This window comes from Chrysoperla carnea, chromosome 2, assembly GCF_905475395.1.
Source record: "Chrysoperla carnea chromosome 2, inChrCarn1.1, whole genome shotgun sequence".
Classification (NCBI taxonomy): domain Eukaryota; kingdom Metazoa; phylum Arthropoda; class Insecta; order Neuroptera; family Chrysopidae; genus Chrysoperla; species Chrysoperla carnea.
The window spans coordinates 46,845,658-46,870,254 of NC_058338.1; the positions used below are offsets into that span (position 1 = coordinate 46,845,658).

The 24,597-nt window shown below is 28.8% G+C and overlaps 1 protein-coding gene across 2 annotated transcripts in view; it reads left to right on the top strand.

The window, feature by feature from the left end:
- The window catches only part of LOC123292252 (cell growth regulator with RING finger domain protein 1-like), a 63,578-nt gene that overhangs the window by 18,053 nt on the left and 20,928 nt on the right, over nucleotides 1-24,597 (top strand). The window contains exons 3-6 of one of the 2 annotated variants that reach the window (XM_044872829.1): nucleotides 6,636-6,794; nucleotides 11,346-11,363; nucleotides 14,335-14,480; nucleotides 22,084-22,191. In XM_044872829.1, the coding sequence (XP_044728764.1) occupies nucleotides 6,636-6,794; nucleotides 11,346-11,363; nucleotides 14,335-14,480; nucleotides 22,084-22,191 (431 nt within the window). Of the gene's footprint in view, nucleotides 1-6,635; nucleotides 6,808-11,345; nucleotides 11,364-14,332; nucleotides 14,481-22,083; nucleotides 22,192-24,597 lie in introns of both variants that reach the window. The other variant, XM_044872827.1, reaches the window with a different exon arrangement.

A 24,597-nucleotide genomic window follows, 5' to 3' on the forward strand; every position in this document is an offset into this window, starting at 1 on the left:
TTTTCATTTTAAAAAGATATATACAAATAACTAAGATTATACGAATAACTCAAAAAAATATTTTTTGTTTTTTCTGAAATTTGAAGGTAATATTCTAGAGGTTTAATGGGACCTATTTATGTATAAATATCAAAAATATCAATTTCAAAAAAATCTCAAGGTGAAAGGTCCCCTTAATGTGATGTTGTTTTGAAGATAATTTTCACCGCTAATGACTTGTTGCTTTGGGGGGAGAAAAACGGGCGCAGTAAAACTTAACTCTTTTTATAAACGCGCAAATTCAGTGGTGTTTTGTAATTTGCACCAACTTTTTATGATTCATTATGGATGAAATTTTTCCGTTTTGTTTGAGATTTGAGTTTTAAGATTCTACACCACAATCACTCGAAATAAAATCAATTTGATCATAAAATCACCTGAATATGAACACCAAGCACCCAAGCATGATTCTTTATTGAAAGAGACTTTTAATTTTCTGTATGTACACCCTGTAAGTGGTTTTAATTATATATTCTACGAACGATTATTACCCACTTATGTTTATTACTCATACCCTCTTTACTTCGTCAAGTTTTGAAGCTGGTAATAAATTAATTTGTAACAAGGTATTGCTAGATTTCATCATCAGATGTAAATACTTCAATAATTGAGTGTTTCTTTCCTCAAAAAAAAAAAATTTTTTTTTAAAAACCAGTTCTTTTTTATGTTTGCATGAGAAAAATTAACCAATTTCCATTGATCAAACTGGATTTAACGTGCAGAACTTGATTGAAATTTCAAAATCTTTTCGCAAACGTAGGTCGGTCACGTCGGTGAGACCCTCAATGTGCGAGAACCATAGTTTTTTACCTTGCCTCGATTAATTAACTAATAATCGCGGTCGACCGGCTGGATACTCCTGCTTTAGAAAGATATCTTTTCAATTATTAGAAGAAAAAATGATCTCACATCTTTTGTACTGGGGCGGAGCTATTCTTTATAACAAATTATTGTATTGTGAATTTAGTTTATTACTTTGAGCTGAGATTATAATACCTATTTATGAAAAAATTTTTCAAACAAACATGTAGATAATTTTAAGACAACGTTGTTTCTAAGAGGAGTTGAAGATGATGACTTTGTTATCTGCTAAGCGAAAAACGACAGATGATTACATATTAATTTTTTTACATTCGATAACCCTGTAATCGGATAAATTGTTTCTTTTAACTTTGGATAAATTCATTTGTAAAAATCTGTAGCTTCCGTTTAAGTTAATATCAAAGTCGATGAGGCGATCTTAAAATAAATTACTGCATGATAATTTCAAGTAGATGAACTGATAATTTTATTATTTTTCATTACTCTCTGAATTGTCAGAAGTGAGCTTACAATTTACTATTTTTTAAGACTTTCCAAAAATTACAAAAATTTTTTTTTTCAATTTTAGCTAAGCTTTTGTGTAAAACTAACTCTTTTTAACATGAGAATTTGAATCGATAATAAAAAAACTGAAGACTCCCATGATTTTGAAGTTAATCCTTGTTCCAGTCTAGAGAATGAACGTGGGGGGTGTGTCCATTTCCATTTCATTAAGTAGATTTTTTTTTTAATATTGGACTTTTTCGTTTTACAACACAGTGTTTTTATTGAATTTTTTGACGGTTCTCATATATTTTAAGAATCCTGTTTATGGTGGAAGCGCATATATTTACAGAGTATAATAAAGAAAATTAATAAATTCCTCATACTCGAATATATCGTACCGTCAGTTTAACGCTATATTTGCTGGTTAAAATCAGGTGACCTAAATACTTCAATACAAAATATAAAAAATCAACTAGACACAATATTATATAGAAAGTGAAATTAAAAATGCAATTTCATAAGCTGACGAGATAAAATAAGACACTGTACATGTATGTGTAAATGTAAATTCACTTATAAAACCGTGAGCTCATAATGAAGCGAAATTTCCAAGATTGATTTTGACTGCATTTTTGAGGATTTATAAAGCCATGCTGGGTTATAAAGAAATTGAAGGTTTAATTTTGGCTCATATGTTGAACAAGCAGATACCCGCCCGCATTATTGGACAATTTCTACCTTTAAAACAGAATACCGCGTTACAGCCCTCACTTATCCTCCCTTTTCTTCACAATTTTATGGATTTTAATTTTTTGGTGGGGAACTTTTTTGAAAATGAAATTTTGCCAATGATACGCGCTGATATGTAACTTTTTATTGGTGAAATAATTTTTAAATTCGGTTAAGTATAGTTAAAAAGTTAAGTTAATTCAAAAATGACGAATTTTCATACCCTGATGATAGTTTCATCCCCTTTTCACCACCAAAATTACGGAATTTTATAACCTTTAATCCCCTATTTGACCCTCTGAAAGAATGAATTTTTATCAAGTTTTACATTTCTAACTTCAAAAATGACAAAGTGTCATATAAACTTTCACCCCCTATTTTACCCCATTGAAGAATGAATTTTTTGAAAATTGTAATACAGGAAACTTTTGTTTTGAATCATGCTCATATATCATTTTTAGAATTCTAACTTGAAAATTGACCAAGTTTTTTACCGTATATATTAAAAGAAAGTTATTAATATATTTTAAATACAGTACGTGAAAAATAAAATTGCAAGAAGATTTCAAATGTCGAAAGGATTGGAAGATGGAGTGCAGTTCTAAAAAATATCTTTTCAACATTTGCAAATTTCCTTAAATTTTTTTCGTCAATTGTAAAATCTCAACACGAAAATCAGTAAACACGATTTCCATAAATTGAATACTCGAGCCATAGTTAAAACTTCAAATTTTTTTTTATTATCAAAGTCACCTTTATCATTCCTCAAAAGGCAGAGAAAAAGAGTTGTAGAAACTTTGCTTCATTATGAGAATACGGTCTATTAAATTTTTTTTAAATAATATTTTATTTGATTTCAATTCAATGTATGGTTTACGGTTGAATGAATTGCCATGCTGATGCTGATGCCGGTTGACTTTGACCTGAATATATTTACTTTATTTATTTTATAATAAAAAAAAGTTACCATTTATATTAAATACCACCATTCATTATTTTTATTACACTACCCATTCTCTTCAGTACCTATTAATTGCTAAAAAAACAAGCGGTGGTGGTTATAGCCTTTAAGAGTTAGACCAATAACATTCTAATTAAATAAATTGGTTTATTTATTTATTCAAAAAAATATAATAAAAAAGTATTCCAAATTAACTAACATTGGTCTAAAACGATCAGATGACATGCGGTTCTTTCTATAAACAGTTTGAATGATCGATTTTTAGGTGTATCAAAATGGGTAATTGGAAAAAATAGAACGCATTTTATAGGCTTGGAGCATTGTTGTAATTAGTGGGTAATCGGAAAAATTAGACCTGGAGTTGGTTGGGATGAGTTTGTCGGCGATAGAGTAGTTGCTTGGATTCTGAAGTTTTTAGCATTTACGTTCAAAAATAGGATACTATTACATAAACTTTTTTTGAGTCTATTTTTTCCTAAATCCATAAAAAAGATTGGAATATTAAATAACGATAAAAATAATCCGGGTATTCTTACTTTCGAGGGAACTGAAAGAGTGTCTATTTTAAGAAATTATTCGCTCTATCAATAAAACCGTTTTTTAGTTTTTAGGTTCAAGTTTTTTATTTCGTAAAACCTATAAAATCGAGGTGGCTGTTTGGGACAGTTCTCCGACTCGAACTATCGTTGTTAAATAAGAACATAGACGGGTACATTAATCAAAAAAGCACTTTTCTAAAACACCAGAATACATCGTTACTATAATATACTTGTTCTGTTTTGAACTTCTTCTGTGTTCAAATTGATCAATTTGCTTAAAAATTAAAAATTACTGTAAAATTGTACAATTCTCGACTGTTTTGAAGTTCAACCACAAGTCTGTTTATAATTACTAGATATAATGTCTCTCTGAATGTTTCCCGATCAGATACCCTAGTAGTAATGTTTTCGACAGATTCATCTGCTGTGAGATTTCTCTTCCGTATCCTCTTTGTGCCCTCTTCATATTTCTTTGACTGTTGAGAGTTCAAAATCTTGCTTTCCATTTTCAATAAAATTTTCTCTTTCTGCAGAAATTGTATGAATTAGACTGTCATACATTTGAATAACTGTACAAATGTCATACTATCTTACACAATTAATTTTATGTTTGTTTAAATATTTCCACTCGCGCGCCCCATTGTAACCTCGCGCCTGTAGCGAACCTACTTTGTCATATAGATGGATAATTCAACTCTGTTATTATTATTATTAATGAAGGACATGTTAAGGCTTACACACTTTAGACTATGGGAGGAAACGAAATGGGAAATTGGGAATAAGTCGAGAATTGATGTAGTAATTAGAACTCCTTTATAAGTACTTAATTAAACCTTTTGCCTTTTTTCTTACGTATTTTGTTTTCAATGACTTTTTCATTTATAATATGACAGACAATAACTCAATTTTTTGTGTTCCCAAAACTGACCTTCAGGGTTGCGTTAATTAACGCTATGTATACATAAGAAAAATGATTTTTGGCCAATTTCTTGGAGACCATCGACTTTATGAAAAATAGTTTCAAACAAAAACTGTTGGAAATTTTTTTCTCTTTAAAAAATGTTGAATCAAAAATTCTCAGCCAGTTTCCCGAGAATCGGGAAAAACGGCCAAATATATATATTTATTTGCTAATTAACAATATCTTGAAACTAATTGATTTTATAAAAAAAAATTATTAAATTTAAACGAAAATTGTTTTCATAAAAAATGTAGAATGAGCAATTTCGATATCTTTAGCCGTTTTCAAAACAATCAATTTTATCTATATTTCTCTTAATGAGTGAATAATTAACGAAAAAAATATATGAAATTGATCGATATTGGCCAAAAATCGTTTTTTTATGAATACAAAGCATTATAATTAACGTAATTTTCAGTTACTTTGAACGGCAGTTACATCGTATTCTCAACTGAGTTCAGCGAAAAAAATCAGCCTAAATTAATTTTTGATAAATGAATTGTGTTTAATTAACCAACTATTTGTATTTAAACCTCAAGTTAATTTAGTTCATAATCTATTATTTTTGTACCGTTGACCTTAAAAGAAATGACCTTTCGTAAAAAATATTGAATGACATTGTCCCAGTTATTTACAAAAGTTGTATAATTACTTGATTAAATAATAGATAATAATCCGTGCAATACAGGATTTTCAATTACCCTCTTATGTGTTTCAACCTTGACAGACCAAAATTTTATTTTTACTATATTTTTGTGATTTTTATAGTACCTACTTGTATTTCTAGAAATTTCTTAAATATGCTATTAAATTAATTCAATTTTTTTTAAAGCAATAAATAATTTATGTATTTATTTCTGATTATATATTTAATGCAGAAAAAAATTACTTATAAATTTTTTTTTCTAATTCATTAAAATAATTACTGTTTAGTGAATTTTGATAAATAAATTTTTTTTAGTTATGAATATGTAAATTGTTTTTGAAAATATTGCAAAAAAAACTGTACTATTCATTTATATTAGAAAATTGTTCTTCTTCTTCGATCTGCCTCACCTGTTCAGTATTATTGTAGCAATTATATTTAGAAACAAGTGAAAACAAACAATTGACTGAGTTAATTGTTGAAATACCATGCATAGCCAGTGTTGATTTCTTTATCACATAACACATACAAACATGTGACACATACATAACTGATAATCAAGTATAGTACATATTATAAAATTTCCGCCTACTTGGCGCCATCACGGGTAAACAGTGATGTTTACGAAAAAATAATTCAAACAAAAGTTGTTTAACTTTTGATAAGGAACATTTTTACATTTAAACTTTTGTTATATCTCTAACGGTTTACAAGATAGGTCCTACGGACCCAAGACCCAATTGACCTATGATGCTCATTTACGAACTTGATTATCGTTATTTTTGTAAATTTTAGTGAATATTAATTTTTTTTTGGAATAGTTTTTTTTTAGTCGGTTTTCTTTTTGTTAAAAGTATAAATTCTCAAAGCATATATCCGTTTTTTAAACAAAAGCTTGGAGTTTATTAATCGATTGTGTTTTATGTTGCAATTGTGATAACTTGAATTAGGTATACAAGTTGTTCTAAAATTATGACTATAGTCTAAAGAATAACAAGTCTTAAACGATAATAATTTGTTTAACTTAAATAGAACATACTGTATTTTATGTCAATATCAGATGTAAAATTTAATTCATTATCAAATATCATCAACTTTCCTATACATAACTACAATTTCATGGTAAACGTGATTACAACATACTATTCAATCAGAAAGTTACTCATTTTGTCCCGAAAGACCAAATCCACCACCCCACTATAATCATAGCAAAAAATGAAAAGATAGTTTCCCGCTTGGAATTAAACAGTTATGTAATACAAATTTTTATATATCAACAACGAATCAATTTTAATTTTCACAGTTATAGACGTTTATTAAATTAAATTTTCTTGAATAATTTTGCATGCATTTACAATTAAGTAATTAGTTAATCATTAATTATACTTAATGTAATTAAGTATAAGTAAATAATTAAAATTGAACTTCAATCAACAAATTTTTTTATTTCAGATGTACAATGCACAATATCGAGCCAAGTACGATATACAATACGAGCATTTTGGGGTGTAAGTATACGAGAGCTACATGTAGCATTATGGCGACCATGGGGTGCGTTACGAGATGCAGCATTAGCTGATATTCTACTAAATGGGCATTTTCAACAAATTGGTATTAACGAAGAGTATCCTTTTTTAAAATTCGTTAGACTATATCTATGTTATAGTAAATAGGTAAAAGGCATATTATCAATATGTCCAAATAGGTAAATAGGTAAAAGAAATATTCAACGTAATATATCCCCTAGTTAAGTTTTGGGGTTTAAGATGATAAATAAAAAGGATGAATGTTACTTGCTAGAATAAAATTTAAAACTGTTTCTTAAAAATACAAATATTATGGACGGCTCAAGATTTGAATTTTTTTTTTTTTTAATTCATACAAAATGCATTTTTCTAGAAATTTAACTCTTTGTCATTTAGATCCCACGCCCAAAACTATTTTAATCACACTCTTTTTTAGTGGTGCCCTTTAACAATTATTATTGATCCCTTTAATGATATTAAGAATTTTATTTCATAAAATCTACATACTATAATAATAATAGTTATACTGGGGCTTAATCTCCGTTCCTCAGACATATACGGCACAACAGAAGCCACCCACATCATTATTTTTAATCTTTATTAAACTGCATCCGGTTACAATTAAATTTTTATGAAGTGGGTGGAGTCGTTTACTTTGTTCTTAACCAAGCGACGGCAGTGTTATTTACCGCCCCATTTATTATAATTGATCAGTAAGTTAAAGTAGATCATAAGTTAAAGTAGTCAAACGGTTACAGCTTTTGCTTTAACTCGCTCGACCTTTTTCTAGTCTGTCCACTCGTCCACTGTTCTGCTCTTTGTCAGTGTGTTAGCTCCTTCGCCAAAACTATTTTAATCGCACATTTTTTTGGTGGTGTCCTTTAATAATTATTGATCCCTTTAATGATATTTAGAGTTTTATTTCATAATATCTACTTATTATGACTTCTGAAGGTCTTAATTCCATAAATTCAAAATAAGTTTTGCGGGCCGAATGCACAGTCGTTGCGGGTCGCAGGTTGGACGCGCCTGCATTTATGGGTTACGTGCTGGGAAAATTAGTAAACTTAGAAACTTGATACCATGTAAGTGCTTCTCTATTTTATCGCAGTATCCATTCGATTATAATTCGTGCAAACATTATTAATGCAATCATTATTAAATACGCGTGTAATAAATTAATTGTTAACAAAATACTTAAAGTTTAAACTCAGTTAGTTGTTATCTTGTGCAATAGATATAATCCACTTAATTTATTGGAGTAAAGTTTTTTAATGTAAAATTTATCATAGGTGATTTAATATAATAGGTGCTACCCACATAATACATCTAAAAAATTATAAAATTGCAAAACAGTATTTTTACTTTCGTTTTTGAATTAAAATTTTTATCATTAAATATAGGAGTGTTCACAGCCTACAAATTTTAAAATTTAAAAATTATTACAAAATTATGAAATATTCATTCATCAAGAATCAAATCTACTTTCAAAATTGAATTCAAATTTACAATTACAGTGCAGATTTTAAGGACATTTAAGGAAAATGTCAACCAAGCCAAATTATGTGGATATCATGAAAAGTGGATGTTTTCTTTAGTACAATAAAACACAATTATCTGAATGTTATTTAAACTAAACAAACTAGAAATGTTTTCATAATTGTAACATATTTTGTTTGTATATTCCCAGCTCGACTACCAAATCAATATCAATATCAATAAATAATATAAAACAAGTGCAAACAAACAATTGACTGAAGTAACTGTTGAAATACCATGTATAGACAGTGTTGATGACGCAATCGTTGGTTTTTGACGTCACGTAAATAAAAAAAAGATATCCACTTTTAAATAGCCACACAACTGATATTCCGATATTAATACATACCATAAAATTTGTACCTAATTAACGCTATCGTGGGTAAACAGTGATGTTTACAAAAAAATGTTTTAAACAAAAGTTGTTTATTTTTTTATAAGGAACATTTTTTACATTTAAACTTTTGTTCTATCTCTAACGGTTTACAAGATTGGTCCTATGGACCTAATATGGTTTTTATGTATAATACATGCATAATATAGTAGAGTAATGGGTTGAAATAGGGGTTGAAAGGGATGCGTTTCAAAAACTTAAAAAGTTGTGCATCGATTAAGCACAAATATTCAAAGGATACACAACCAGCTTCAAGGATTGTTTTGATCTATTTTTAACCTTCGGGGGTGGAGCGAGAAAGTGGGGATGAATAATCGAATATTTTCAAATACACCCAAGTGGGATATCAAATAAAAGAGCATGACGTGTGAATTACAAAATTGTAACCCCTACGCAAGGCGATATGGGGGAAAGAGTGAAGGTGGGAATGTTGCCCAGCAAAGCGGGTAGTTTACAGTTTTATAATATGGACTGATGATTGCCACATAAGTAATTTTAAAAAAACCAAACTAATTTGCACCCAAACGGGAAAACTATGATATTTACAAAAAAAAATTGTTTCAAATAAAAGTTGATTATTTGTTTATAAAGAAAAACTGTGCAAAATTTCAAATCGATATTCCTATAAATAACGAAAATATAAGGTCTTCATCTTAAATGTGACAACACACTGTATATGATTTTCGTATTCTCTCAAAAAATAATTGAATAAATTAAACACTAACCATTTCCGTCTAAAATTTAATTTTTAATTTGTATATGTTGCAATAAAAATAGAACAACTTTTTTCATATTAATTTTATTTCACGAACATATTCAAAACAAAGACAACGATTTGTATTCATTTTCCAACTGAGACAACTATTTAACTTGACTATTAGTCCAAACAACCTACGGAAGCCCATATTGAAATAGAAAAATAAAACACAAAGTTTTTTCTTTTCGGCTTGTCAAGTCAGCCTTGCCCTAAAAGTTTTTAAAAAGTAATAAAACCGGTTTATAAATTTAAAAAAAAAATGACGTCTAATCCAAAAAAGTTAAATGGGAAAGTCGTAGGTCTTAAAAAACCGAATGGCGTGCGTTGAATTAAAATTAAATTGTTTTGGAAAAACCGGTAAAAACTTCGTGTTTTTACTTTGTTCATTACTTTTTTTAAATGACAACAAGTGAAAATATAGGTAATGGCTCCGTTTTCTTTTTAAAACAAGAAATTTTTCGAAAAATTAAGCTTTTCGAAAAAAAGTCCTTCTGTAAAATCATTTCTTATGGTCTGAAAATTATCAAAGACAAACAAGTCAAGGCGAAGAGATTGAACTTTGAAAAGCTGCTCTACGATAGTTTCCAGACCTACAGTAATGATTTTTCAAAAGACCAACGGTAATTATTTAACTTAATTCATAAAAAAATATAATTACAGTTCGGAATTAATAAAAGAATCAACAAAATTGGACATCAAAATTAAAGAATTATGCTTGATTACAATCAGTAAATAAAAATATGAAAAAAAAAATTTTTCAAGGTCTTGAATATGATATATTATTCTTTTGGACAAAAAAATTAATTTGAAAAAAAGTTGTTCTATTTTTATTGCAACATATACAAATTAAAAATTAAATTTTAGACGGATATGGTTAGAGTTTAATTTATTCAATTATTTTTTGAGAGAATACATATATCAACAAAATCATATACAGAGTGTGTTGCATTTAAGATGAAGATAACCTCATATTTTCGTTATTTAAAGGAATATCAATTTGAAATTTTGCACAGTTGTTCCTTATAAAAAAATAATCAACTTTTGTTTGAAACAATTTTTTTTTTTTTTTTTTGTAAATATCATAGTTTTCCCGCAAGGGTAAAAAATATAGAAAGAAAAAATTACTTAGAAAATAATTTTTTAGAAAAAAATGACTGTCAAATGGGTTGGTTTTTTAAACTTCTTTAATTTAAAAAAAAAATGCAGATACTGAACTTCAAATCTATCTATACAGGGTATTTTAACAATTAACTAAATATTTTGCTTTCATTTGTTTAACCAATAAAACAAAACAACAATTTTTTTACAAATTCTCTTTTTATTGAATAATTTGGTCAGTATACTTTTGCTACAATTTTTAGCCTTATTAAAGCGTATAATCAGGTGCCGAAAATTGAGACTTCGCAAAAAAATATCAAACAAAAGTTCTTTTCCACAAAGACTAATAATGAAGGATTGTAAGAACAATAATTTATAACGTGAAAGCACCTCCGTTTAGAAAAATTAATAGTGTACCAAATACTGCATAGACTCGTATTTTTATATTATTTTCTATTCCTTTTTTCGAAATATAAAAGTGGAAACTTTTATTTAAATCACTCTGTATAGTAGTTATTCGAAGGAGGTGGCTGGCGAATCGAATTTCGACTGAACCAATTCACTTTTAAATCTATTATGGCTAACAGTTCGTTTTGTAGTTAACCAATAAAAAAATAACTTAAACAAAAGTTGCAGAGTTTGATGGTAAACATCATGTTCCGACATCAGATTGGACCTAATTACCCGGGTTGCTTTAATAATCAATTGCTTTAATTCGATTGAATGTATTAATGACATAATTTTAAGTCGCATTTACTCCAAAAGCTTTCAAAAAATGAGGAAAAATATGAGGGTCATTTTGAAAGTTTAAAACACCTTACCTTTTATGAGGATCGACTTTTTATGAGGATCGAATTTAAAGTGTTATTCCACCTCTTACCTTTTAGGATCTAAATTGACCATAAAGACGACCCGGGTAGGTCCAATCTGATGTCAGAACATGATGTCCCCCATCAACATCTGCAGCATTTGTTAAAGTTAATTTTTTATTGGTTATCTACAAAATGAGCTATTACTCTATTACTCATAATAAGTTAAAATGGTCCACCCTGTTGACATTTATAGGCTGTGTAGGCCTCACCTCAGATCTTTTAAACCGATGATTTGTTATAACTTAATTGAATTTTTTTAGCTATTTTTACAGACCCCCAAAATTAATTACACCTAATATTATTGAATTAAAAATTGTTTTTTTGTTTATTTCCAATGACGCAGTTTTATGAATCATTTGCGTACATTTAAACCTTTTACATTTGGTTTATTTGATTTTAACGAGTCAAATCTATTAAATTTAATTATAGGTATACAAGTCACAAGTCATACAAGTCATTTAAATTAAATATTTAATTCACAAAAATTACACCAAAAGTATTTAATTACAGATTTGAAAAGATGGAAGATTCACGTAAAGGTGAATTATACATAAATGTTTTGCAAAGGCCTTGAATATGATTTATTATTTTTGGAGGAAAATAAAATTAATTACAAAAAAAATGTATATCTATGTAAAATCGAAAGATTTCAAGCGAATAGTTTTGCTTATAGAGTAAGAAATGAACTAGCACTGCTATGGGGAGTAATTTTTTTTGTGTCCAATTACAAAAAAATGAAAGAAAAATATTACTCCAAATTTTTTGATTCTCCATCGGATAATCTGATTAATAAGTTAACAAATAAATAAATATCAGAAAATTTTATCGATTGTAAAATGTACAGTGAAATTATTCTACCAAAAAAGTGTCCAGAACACTTAGTTCATAAAATCTATTAGAGCGAAAAGCTAAACCTGATTGAAAAAATACAATATTGGGCGTGCTCATGTCAAAATATATCTGTGATCTTTCTTGAGAGTTTTTTAATACTTGAATTTATTTAAGTGATTTACGGCATTCATATTTTAACCGACAAAAAAGGAGGGAGGTTCTCTCTCTTGTACCTCATGTTTGTTACCTCAGAACTTTCGACTAGGTGAACCGATTTTGATTATTCTTTTTCTATTTGAAGTTGCTAGTGCTTTCCGTGTGATCCCATTTCAATTTGTTCCAGTTCTGATAATGACATACATGAGAAAACCATATAAGTCTTAGCTTTGCATTAAGTATGTGCCCGACAAATGGACGAATAACTCAATATCCCGTCAACCGATTTCGATGATTAGTTAGTGTACTTTAGATTTACTAAAAATCACTATAATAAATAAACTTTTAACAAAAAAAAACCGACTTACTATTGCACTTTAAATTAAACTCACAGTTTCTTTCTTTAAAATCTTATTTAACATAAATTGAGTTCCATTAATAAAATTACTCGTATAATTTAAATAATTAACACTAATGACAAATTAATTACAAGATAATTGTGCATTCGGCAACTGTTTGATGTAAGCAAATTTTTCCCATGTTTACTTTTGTGATTTTTTAATTTATTAATTAATTTATATATATTTCCTGAGATTAGTATTTGAAATTTATTCCTTTGTTGGTTAAGTTGTTAAATTATTATTAAAAACTGTATCTGTTATTAAAGTAACACTTTTTATAGGATACCTTTGTCTAGGGCGACTACATTTAATCATCAGTATGTGAATTAGATAATTGTACTCTTATAAATAGGGTATATCACTTTCAAATTCGGGGATACTGAAACAATTTATATTTTATATTTTATTTACACTGTGATCATTTCAAAAGTATCCACCTTTTATAGCTTTTTATCTGATGTGATTAGTGATTTGAGTGATAACACGTCGATTTCGATATCGAAGAGGAAGTTAAAAAATGTTACCTAGAAAATTTTAAGTTTCGCCCCTTCTCCCCTGGTCACCCCAACTTTGAAATTTCTAATGGCACCCCCTAACTTGTTATACGTCTTTTGAAAGGGCATAAAATTCTCTATTCACTATGTTAAATAAAATGAAATCTATCCATTGGTTCTCAAGATACAGTACACAGAAGATGGAAGGTATTCACCTTTAGTAACTCTTGACCTGATATGATTATTGTTTTGAGTGAAAACACGTCGGTCTTGTATCGACGGGAAAGTTTTCACTTAAATCAATAATAACATTAGATCAAGAGCTATTAAGGGTGGATACTTTCGAAAAGATCACACTGTATATTCCATGTTTAATTTTTTATATATTCCAATTTTAATTTAATAATATTCCATGGTTCTTTGTCGCTTAAATCGATTCTATTTTAAACTTTTAACAAATTAAGAATTAAGAGTCGATTTAAATCGCAGACAGTTACCCTCTAAGTATTTCAATCGTTTTGCGCCGTTTTTTTTACCAGCAGAATTCATGGCATGCATACGATTCGATTCTTAAATCTAAATATCTGAGTACATGTCCCAAGCTTCAGTGTCACGATTTAATATATTCCGAATTATTAAGCAATGCCTTTCACATTAAAAAAAACATATTTTCTCTTGAATGTAATACTTCAGATACATAAAACTCGTTAAAATGTTAAACTTTTAATTATAAAAATTGCTGGCACTTGCAAGTAACATTAGCCATGAAAACATGAAAAAGTAGTAAATATAACTATCATTTGAACTACAATCTCCAAAAAAAATCCACATTCACTAAATCTATTACAAGTTTTTCTCCTTTTAATCTCTTAGTAAGTAATTAAATTTTGGTTGATTGAACTATAAATAAAAATTGGAATTCCCATTTTTAAACGTAAATATTTACAATATATTATTTCATATTTAATTATTATAAATTAAAGTTCCAGGAATGCTTAATGAAAATTACCAAGAAATTTAATTATAATATGTTTACAAACCAAATTTAAATTTTCCTTAACATGTTTTTTTTAAATAATAGACATAGCCCACATGGTGATAGAATAATAACATTATCGTTACCAGCAAAACCATCGTTGCAATTGGGAACTCCACCAAGATTAGCGTATCCGTTGGTAATTTTTCTGATGCGTGTGGATCATCCAGATGACTTACATCCAGATGAAACCGTAAGTAGTAATTTTTATTACAAGAATTTTTGATTATTAAATCGCTTGCCTATCTGTTTGTTCAGTATAAATTTTTGAAAATTAAGGTACTTTCCTGAGAAAATTTCACGGATGGTGTAAATACGTTGACAATAAAATGTTATGGAAAAAATTAGAAATGTGTTAGAAACGTTATGAAACTAGATTGCTTGTTCTTTCCCACGGTTTCCACCATAATTAAGCTATTCTTCGAGTTATATCTAACTCATTCGAAAGCTTCAAAATTAGAGGGATTAATAGGGTATTCTTGCTCCGAATAGGGGCATTTTTAACAAACGATTAGTAGAAATTCTAAATCACGAAAATGTTTCTAATCAAAATTCTCAGAACTGTGTTCTACAGCTCTGAAAGAATTTAGGGAAATCAATAATCTTGAAAATGGCTCCAAATATTTTCATGAAATTTAGAATGTAGGGTGTTTCGGGGCCGAAAAATCGATCTAGCTAGGTTTCATTTTTAGAAAACGTCGATTTATCCGTGTTTTCAGGAAAAACTGAAACATCAACTGCAAAATATGACTCTTCCTGACATCTATTGGCGAGTATATACATTGTACGTGGTTCGCTTCGTATGTATTATATAGTGTGAGTCTTGTATGTCCGTGTGGCTTTGTATCGTAGATAGCGAAATAAAGTACATTACCAGGACATTCAAATTGATATTTGTGTGGAGACATTTTAAGCGGTTCTTATATTAGTGATAAAATTTGTGTCTTTTAAACTAAAAGAATACCGAGCGATGCCCTTTCATCCAGCTACTAGTAGTTATATTCGGCTCTATAGTTGCTTAAGTAGTGATAACGTGATAAGGAAATATGTAAATCTGGGTGGAATTGGCAAACGATCACTCCTCACTTAGCGAATCGAATGATTGTGGATTCTCTTCCACAAAAGTTCTAATGGCAAAGCTAGACCGAATGAGATATTGAATATATTACCATTTTTCTATTACAAAATACCTTCATAGTTCATATATAATCATGAATTATCACAAAACATGAAATTATGCTGTAAATGAAAATGACAACTTAAACATTGGCTATGTATTTTAAAAATATATCCTTGAAAATTACATAATAACTTTTCCACACTTAAAAGAGTGAGTAAAGAAAATTAATTAAAAATGACATTGATTTAATTTAGTTGTTAGATAACAATTATAAATAAAAATGTAATTTATTATAGTTTTACACAGATTTTTATTATTTTTTTGTGCACAATAGAGAATATTTTTATGTTGAAATAATTTTATGAATTATTTCTTAATGTTGAAATGATAGTCTATAAAAATATCACATTCAGTTTAATTTAATGTGTTTTGTTCACACGCTAATGTCAAACTTTTAAATATATATATTCAAATTATTATTACTGAGGTATTATTACTGAAGATATCACATCACGGCTTGATAATCAATTTTTGGGTAAATATTTGAAAATTGAACAAAAATGAGTACAAAAATCTTTTTTTTTTAAATTTCACAAAGCCATTATTCTGTAAAAATCCGATACGCTATCCTATCAAACTTAAGTATAGAATTATTATCTTGTCGCCAAAATGGCCGGAAAATTTCGAAATATCAAATTTTAGTTCAACTGTATGGTAATAGGTAATATTTCAAATAATGATGATATCTTGTCGCGATACGAATTATCTATGATAATATTTAACCCCAAGTAAAGCTGACTGACTCACCGACAAATTCTAAGAGACTTCTTCTTAGTATACGAATTCTAAGAAACTTCTAGACGTGCTAAAAGCATGCGGTCTTTTTTTACTCGCGAAATTGGCAAATAAGAAAAATTGGAAAACTTCTTCATTGCAATCCCCCGGGTAATAGGAAAAACACCCCTTTCCCCATAACTACGTTTTTCTATTTTATACATGCTAGAAAGATGGAATATTCACCAATCGACTCGATATAAAGTCAAATTAACAGAATACTTCCCAAAAAACAAAATTTTGATTTTTTTTCAAAATAGTATTACTTGTATTTTTTGATCAGTTCTAAGCAAAAAAGTACTCTTGTGATTTTTTGTCTAGACCCTTAGTTTTCGAAATAAAAATTAAAATTCAATATTCCATTTTTTAATTTTTCATGAATATGTTATTTTTTCAATCCTTTAAGAGGGAATTCACTTAGCAGCTCTTGCGTTACGAATTTTTTTATTAATAAAATTTAAAGTATAATTAGGGGCATCGTTCTCTGGCTTCAGATTGGACCTAGTTCTCCGGGTTGCTTGAATGGTCAATTTAGATTTTCTTACCTAAAAATTAAGAGATAGAATAATACTTTAATTTAGAAAGTTAATTCAAAAATCTTGATGTTTTTGTAAGGTTTTGGAAACATATGTCATCCTTGCATTTAATCGAAAGAAAATACGCTAGCTTCAGAAAAGTGCTTTAGACAAAAGCTGTCAAGAACAATAGAGGACATTATCTTATGTTCATGTCTTTGATCTGAAATTCTAGTTTCAAGGTCATTTGACAAATTTCCTTTAATGTTCTAGCCAACTTTGGTCTAATAAATTTTTAATATAGCTAGCGTATTTTCTTTCAATTAAATGCAATATTTTTAAGTCGCATTTTCTTCGTAAGCTAATGATTTTCGAAGGATAATTTTAATCTATCTCTAACCTTTTAGGATCTAAATTGACTATTAAAGCAATCTGGAGAACTAGGTCCAAACTAATGTTCAAACGTGATGCTTATTGTTAGTCATAATACACTAAAATGGTCCATTCTGTATTATTTCTTATAAAAAAGGATTAAAGTTGCTACTCTGCTCGTATTTCCTTAATAAAATAAATTCTTTATTACGTAACAATATAAATGTAGGTATAATATTTTATATTATAAGAACATTAACCCAAATTGAAAATTTAATCAGGAAAAAAATATATACAAAAAGTAGGTATGTTTTAAAAAAAAATTCACTTTCTCCAATATTGTTCCCGGAAATGTATTGGATTTGAATAAAATGCAGGATATTGTTATGAATTAAGTATTTGAAATATTTATTCATAACCTTTGTTTTAGAAAGTATTTTATTAGCTAAAATTATTGTAAGCGAAGAAATTTTAATTGTTACCATTGCGTGCTGTGTTAATTTTAATTACGGGTTTTTGATAAAATTCTTCAAGTAATATAGGCTCTGACTGCTGGCTTGTACGGAGTCCAGAAAATATTATCATATTTTTTTGTAAATCTTAATTCTCGTTGCCTTATACTTTAATATGGATGAAAGACATACTGCCCAAATGGGGCATTCTGTGCCCAAAAAATAAGGTGACATTGTATTTGTTTTGAAAATTCTTTATTTATTCTTCCAAATCAATTCCATCCCCTTGAAAGGAATTCCCTCCCGATGTAATGCACTTATGCCAACGAATTTTCCAATCTTCGAAACACTGGTTATAGTCACTTTCCGGGATTGCCTTCAATCCCGCCTTCGCTGCGGCTTGAATCTCCTCTATCGTATCAAAACGGTGTCCCCGGAGCGGTCTTTTGAGCTTGCTGAACAGCCAGAAGTCGCACGGCGCCAGATGATGTGAATACGGTGGTTGGGGAACGATATGAGTGCAGTATGGAATGGTGCATTATCGCGGTGTAAAAACCATTAATTCTCTTTCCACAATTCCGGCCTTTTTAGGGGATAGCGTTACGAAAATGATACATAACGTTCAAATAATATTCCTTGTTGACTGTTTGGTCGGACGGAAGGAATTCATAATGCACAACAAACGCGCGCAGTTTAAATTCAAATGTCACCTTATTTTTTGTACACAGTATTATTTTAAATATAAATATATGTAAAAATTTAATTTTTTTTGTTCTAAGTTTTTTATGATCTCATCAAAATAGAATTGAAGAATTTTGCAACTTTTTTTCACGTGTCTAAAGGTTATTCACTAGCAGTCAAGGTGATTTTTTATTTCGAAAGCAATATTTAAAATATCTGCTAATAGTAACATGAGATGAATAAATCAAAAATTTCAAAACAAATAAAACAATAAAAAATATTGGGTAATGAATATTGACAATGATCAATCATCAATCAAAGATATGACTTTGAAATCACTAGATACCTGATATACTGACCTTTAGGGGAGAGTTGGGAAATGGGACTCTATTAAGCAAAATTGTTAATTAAACTCATAATTTCTGTAATTTAAATTTGTAATTATAATGAACGCAAAGTCTGCTTATCTGGAAAATCACAAAAATGTTTAATCCCAAGAAACATTTGGCATAAATTTAAAAAATTTAATTGTGTCTTCCAATCCGATTATCCCACATTTCGGGAAATAAGAGCCAATATTAATAATAATTATAACAATGGGGTTTAACCTCCGCTTTTCAGACATCTATCTATAACACAAGCCACCCACATCATTATATTTTACTCTTTATTAATTTTTTAAAACTACATTCGGATATACAATTAAATTTATGATGTGGGTGGAGTCGATTACTTCGTTCTTATCCAAGCGACGCCAGTGTGATCAATTTAGTTTTTGAAAATTTTCTAGAAAAATTTTGTAGCGTTTCCTTCAAAACTTTTTATAAGGTTCACTAGTTGAAGATACCTACAAATTTACATCTCTCTATCTTTTATATTTTTGGAGACACTAGACATCAAAATTTTGCCCTAAGTTCTCCCTCACGAAAAAAAAATGATGGTTACGAAAAATTGCTTCAAACAAAAGTTGTTTATTTTTTTATTTTTTATAAGGAACATTTTTTCAAAACTCAAAATTTTAACATTTCTGAAAACCATGTAAATTTTTCAACACTCATATCTCAAAAACTATTAGACATACCTGTGGTTGGCTTCAATTATTTCAAATTTAATATACTTTCAAAATGATAGTAGTAACTAATGTCAAAAGCTCATAGTTTTTCAATTTAACTGCAAAAACTGCAAAAACTGAAAAAAGTACTAAAGTCTCGCAGTTTTTCACGGATTACGCAGGTAGCACAACCTTTTTTTGCGTGCAAAACGTAGTTTCACATTCCCCTAAGGGTTTTATTTATTTTTTTTGTTAAATTTTACTGCCGTATATTAATATTTTTGAAAATTAAAATTCAAAAAGGAGAAAAAATTTGAGTGCAGGTTTTTTAAAATAAGCCTGCATACATACCAAAATACTAAGAAAGTGTACTAATAAAAAAAACATAAACTCTTTATTTTATTAAAATGATGACGTCATTTTGTACTGACTCAACAATTTTTAGTTCCATTAAACTAAAGATTTTGTTAATTTAGATAATTAATTAATATCTGTTTAAAAAAAGTGGTTTGCCATTTCATCCAATCTACAGAGTGGCGCTTACATTTTAGTAGACCATTTTTTAAGCACAACCGATAACAAAAATTTCTAATTGACACACAACCGATCAATGATTGTTTTCGAAATTTTACTTCGTACATGGAAATTAAAAATTTGTGACGCGTTCATCGCAACATTTTATCCTCGAAGGAAAAGTTTTTCTTGTGTGTATTGACTTCATGATTAAAAAAATAATAGCTAATTTTTTATGACTGTTTTGATTAAAAAATTTATTATATATTTCAAACTCGCAATAATTTATTTCAAACTCGTAATGATATATATGAGGCAAACCTTATGATTTATTTTCCTTCGATTAAATGCAATAATGACATATTCTATAATCGCATTTCTTCCGAAAGCTAACGTTTTTCGAAAAAATGTTTTAAACAAAAATTGTTAGTTTTTTATAATGAGGATCAACTTTCTAATTTAAAGCGTTATTCTATCTCTTACCGTTTATAATCTAAATTGGCTATTAAAGAAACTCGTAGAACTAGGGCCAATCTGATGTCAGAACGTAATGTCTCCCATCAATCTCAAGTTTTGTTTAAGTTATTTTTTTATTTAACTGCAAAAGGAGATATTTAGGTATATAGATTAAAATGTCGTCCTACCCCGTCTGTCCGAAAATTAATTATGATTAGTTTCTAATTAAAAAATAAAAGCACAACAAACTGAAACATAAAGCTCTCTTTTGTACAATTCATCGGAGCTTTTTTAACAATGTGTGTTCAGCTGTGTGTATTAACGATATTTTTTCAGTTCTCGGAAAATTACCACAGTCGCACGTTATTCAGTTGGAAAATATGTATCGGAAATAACATTTTCGTGATTATCTGCTTTATAGAGCGATTGCCGTTTGATTTTTTTTTAGCTTTTTATGAACATAGTCTATCTATATGCTTAAATTAAATAATCTTGTAAACAGGATGCCACCCTATTATAACTTAATATATTATGCATAGGCGTAGCTGCAACTAGTTGCCTATTAATTAAAATAAAGTTAAAAGTAAACACATAAATAATTTGTCGTAATTATTTCCAAAAAAAAAAAAAAAAAATTAATTTGAATTTCAAAACAAAAAAAATTAATTAAGAATGAATATTATGGATTACGGGAAATTTTCTTGAGGCGGATAGTACCAATTATTTTTTTGTTTTTTCAATCACGGGAAATTGTTAAGGTTGTTTACTTTTTTTAATAATTTTTGTCTCTTGTAATGACTTTTTATTAATTTTTCGGGGTCAACAAGATTTATTTGACTCTTTGCTTTTTCAATTTCCCGTCATGTCAGTTACAAAAAAAGAAATTTATCTGCCTTAATCAATATTCTCGTAAATCATATTATTTGTTCGTAAATTCTAGTTTGATAAATTTTTCGCTTTAAACTGTGGAACTATTTTGCTATCATCAGGGAGAAATGCATTTCGAAACATGTACAGCAAATATCGATAGATCTCACCGCCATTTTGCTTTAAAAATCGGATGCCTATCTTCAATCGAAGGGGGAATATACACCCCCAAAAGTTTTGATAAAAATCATGAATATCCTAAAGATAAGTGGACGAAATATTTGATTAAGTATAATATACGTCTCTCGTTACCGATTTATCCACGTTTCACGATGTGGGAATTTGAAATAGATTCTACTAAATAATTTCAACTTTAGGATTTATATATAATCTGGTTGCGGTTACGATATTGAATTTTGGCCAAAACGGCAGATAGGAGCATATTTGTGACTACTACGCCGGGCACTTGGCTGTTAAAATCTCACAGTCCGCACGAATTTTTTTTGTTAATTCTCCCGGATCAAGACGAAACCATATTTGTTTGTCTTTTTGGCCATCAAATGTTGTTATACTTTAGGCCTGTGAAGTCGAATTTGATAACATAGGAGCAGAGATGGTAGTAACATGTATTGTATTTATGCAAAATCAAAATATTATCTAATCTTTAACATCATTCTTTTCAAATTTGTATAATAATAATAATAATAATAACGGGGTTTAACCTCCGTTTTTTAATATCTATCTATAACAGAGGCCACTCACATCATTATTTTTTTTAATCTTTATTTATTTTACTTTAAACTACATCCAATGTACAAGTTGTTTACTTCGTTCTTATTCAAGCGACGACAAAGTTTTCAAAATTTTATAAAGTCGGTATTTTTGACATTTGATTTTAATATTTTTTAATATATGGTTTTGTTTGTCTGTTTCAGGTGGCCTTGGTGAACGTGGTTCATATTAAAGATCCCGTTTGTACATTACCTACAAGTATTTTGGCACAGTATTTAAAACAAGCAAATGGTCAACTTTCCTGTCTCAAGGTAAGAATTTATTAAAAAAAATAACACATTTTGGTTGTAAAAAAAAACTTGATTAGTTTTCGTAGGGGTATTAGTATTCTGAATTCTTAACTTTTGGCTTCTACTGTTATCAAAGTGGGAATATAAAAAAAAATTTTGTACACGATTAGAAAATTTCGCATGTTTTACCTACTTCAATCAGTTCTTAAAGGGTTATGATTTAAAAATAAAATTTATTAAATTTTGATCATATTTTTGATAAGCTGAAAATATAAAATGATGATCGTTTTACTGACAAATAAGCAAAAATTGCGAACCTGTACGTAGGTGTGGCTTTTAAAGCTTATATATTTCTAAAGAAAACAAATATAATAAATAAGTTCGTTTTTAATAATAATAAATGTTTTCAATCAAATACCGCGATATAAAAGACCTTTACAGATCAAACCAACGAACTTATGATTAAAATTGTAGTTTTTATTGAAAAATTATAGTTATAAATACATTTTCTTCAACTTTGCATTTATAAATATTTATTCTGCTTACTTATTATAAATATTTTACCACATATTCGCACAACGCAGTGATTAATATATGGAAGGACAACTTAATCGATGCAACTAGAATGGCAATAAACTATTCGCATTATAGCCACCTACAAGGTGTCCACATGTCATACTTTAGCAGTAGAACGTGTGTACTTTTTTATACATCCTAGCATCTCACCGCTATTTTTCTTAATCAATTCAATACACAGAGCTTCTTTTACTATAAAATATTGTAAAATTAACAATAATAAAAGTTTAAACATGAGATTACAGGCCCGTGCGTACGGGAAGGGTTTTGGGGGTTAAAGCCCCTCCCATTGTGAATCTTCACATACATTTTTATATCATTTTCCTACGAGATGTCATTTTTGACATCTGGTAGGTAGGATCGATGAACATTCGAAGAAATTTTCCCAAAATTCCATCACCAGTACAAAAGAAATAACTCCATTTCCTTCGGAAATTCGCTAAAAGCAGCTTTACATCGCGTTTTGCTGTAAAATTTGACTGGCGTATAATGATTTTTTAAATATTTTTCTTCTCCGTTGGGACCATCCAATTGTGAATTTGTCAATTAATGGAGAACAACGCATGCGCTGTGTAAAACATGTTTTGTTAAACAATAATTTTTTGTTATTCTAGTGCCACAATGGTAATTTTACATTAGATTTTCTTAGAAGTTTTTAACTCATGATTTAATTAAAGCAGTGAGTTGTAAACTACTGTATTTAAGAATTTTTTGTGCTTATGATGTAATTAGGTATTTTAACTTAATAACTAAATTTTTATTAAATTATATCTAATGTCATAAAAATCAAATTATAAATCATATAATTTGATTTAAAAACCAGGAAACTGTATTTAAAAGATGTGACGTACAAGACTGATGATTAGAGTGACTTTTATCATTCTTTTTAAAATCTACGAGGCATGAAATTATATAGTCCTAATAAAAATGGTAGGGTACAAGTGTGTACATTTTACATCAACTAGTCTGTCATGGCACAAGTCCCTAAGTGTTTGTACTAGCTTATGTAAAACTTTAATATGTACCAAATGAGGTAATAAATAGTGTCCAAACGAAACTAGATTTTTAGCCGAAACATATCTAAGAACACTCTCCATTAAATCAATTTTTTCCTTACAGCCTTCCCCAAACTGAACCGATTTTGAATATCATTGCCTATTTTTTAGTTGTTGCGGGTACTGAACCCTAAACTGACATTTGTACTGAACACTCTCAGTTAAATTACCTTTCAAACGAAACAAAAAAATCCAAATCGGTTCATCCGTTTAGGCGCTACGCTACCACAGACAGACACACACACACAAACATATCGGTCAAACTTAAAAAAATCTCTGTTTTTGGTTCGGAGGTTAAAAACAAGGTTTTGTGGTATAAAAAATGGGATTGTGGGACTTGAAAAACTTGTTTTTGTATTATATGACTTGGAGGGGCTGAAGAGCTTACACCTTCAAAGAGTATCCTTGACGCTAAGGGCCCATTCATTAATTACGTAAGCATAATTTTGACGATTTTTGATCGTACCACGTAAGCATGCATAAGAGATCTCGAACCCCCCTCCCTTTCTTACATAAGATTCAATCTCGTTTTGCTGAATAAATAAAACGTTGTTAGAAAAGGATCAGTTACAATAAAACTCACAGTTTGACGTAAATTAAAGATTTTTATCCTTTAGCGCAAAGATTATAGTTATTTCTAATATTAAATTTCAACTCATAAAAATTCTTATGTAAGATTACATAAGAATTTTCATTCATAGTGACGATATCCGTACACTGTTATATCCAAAACAGAATTTCCGTAATTTTCAAAATCGACTCTTCAATCGGTCCAATAAATCTTTTCATTGATCAT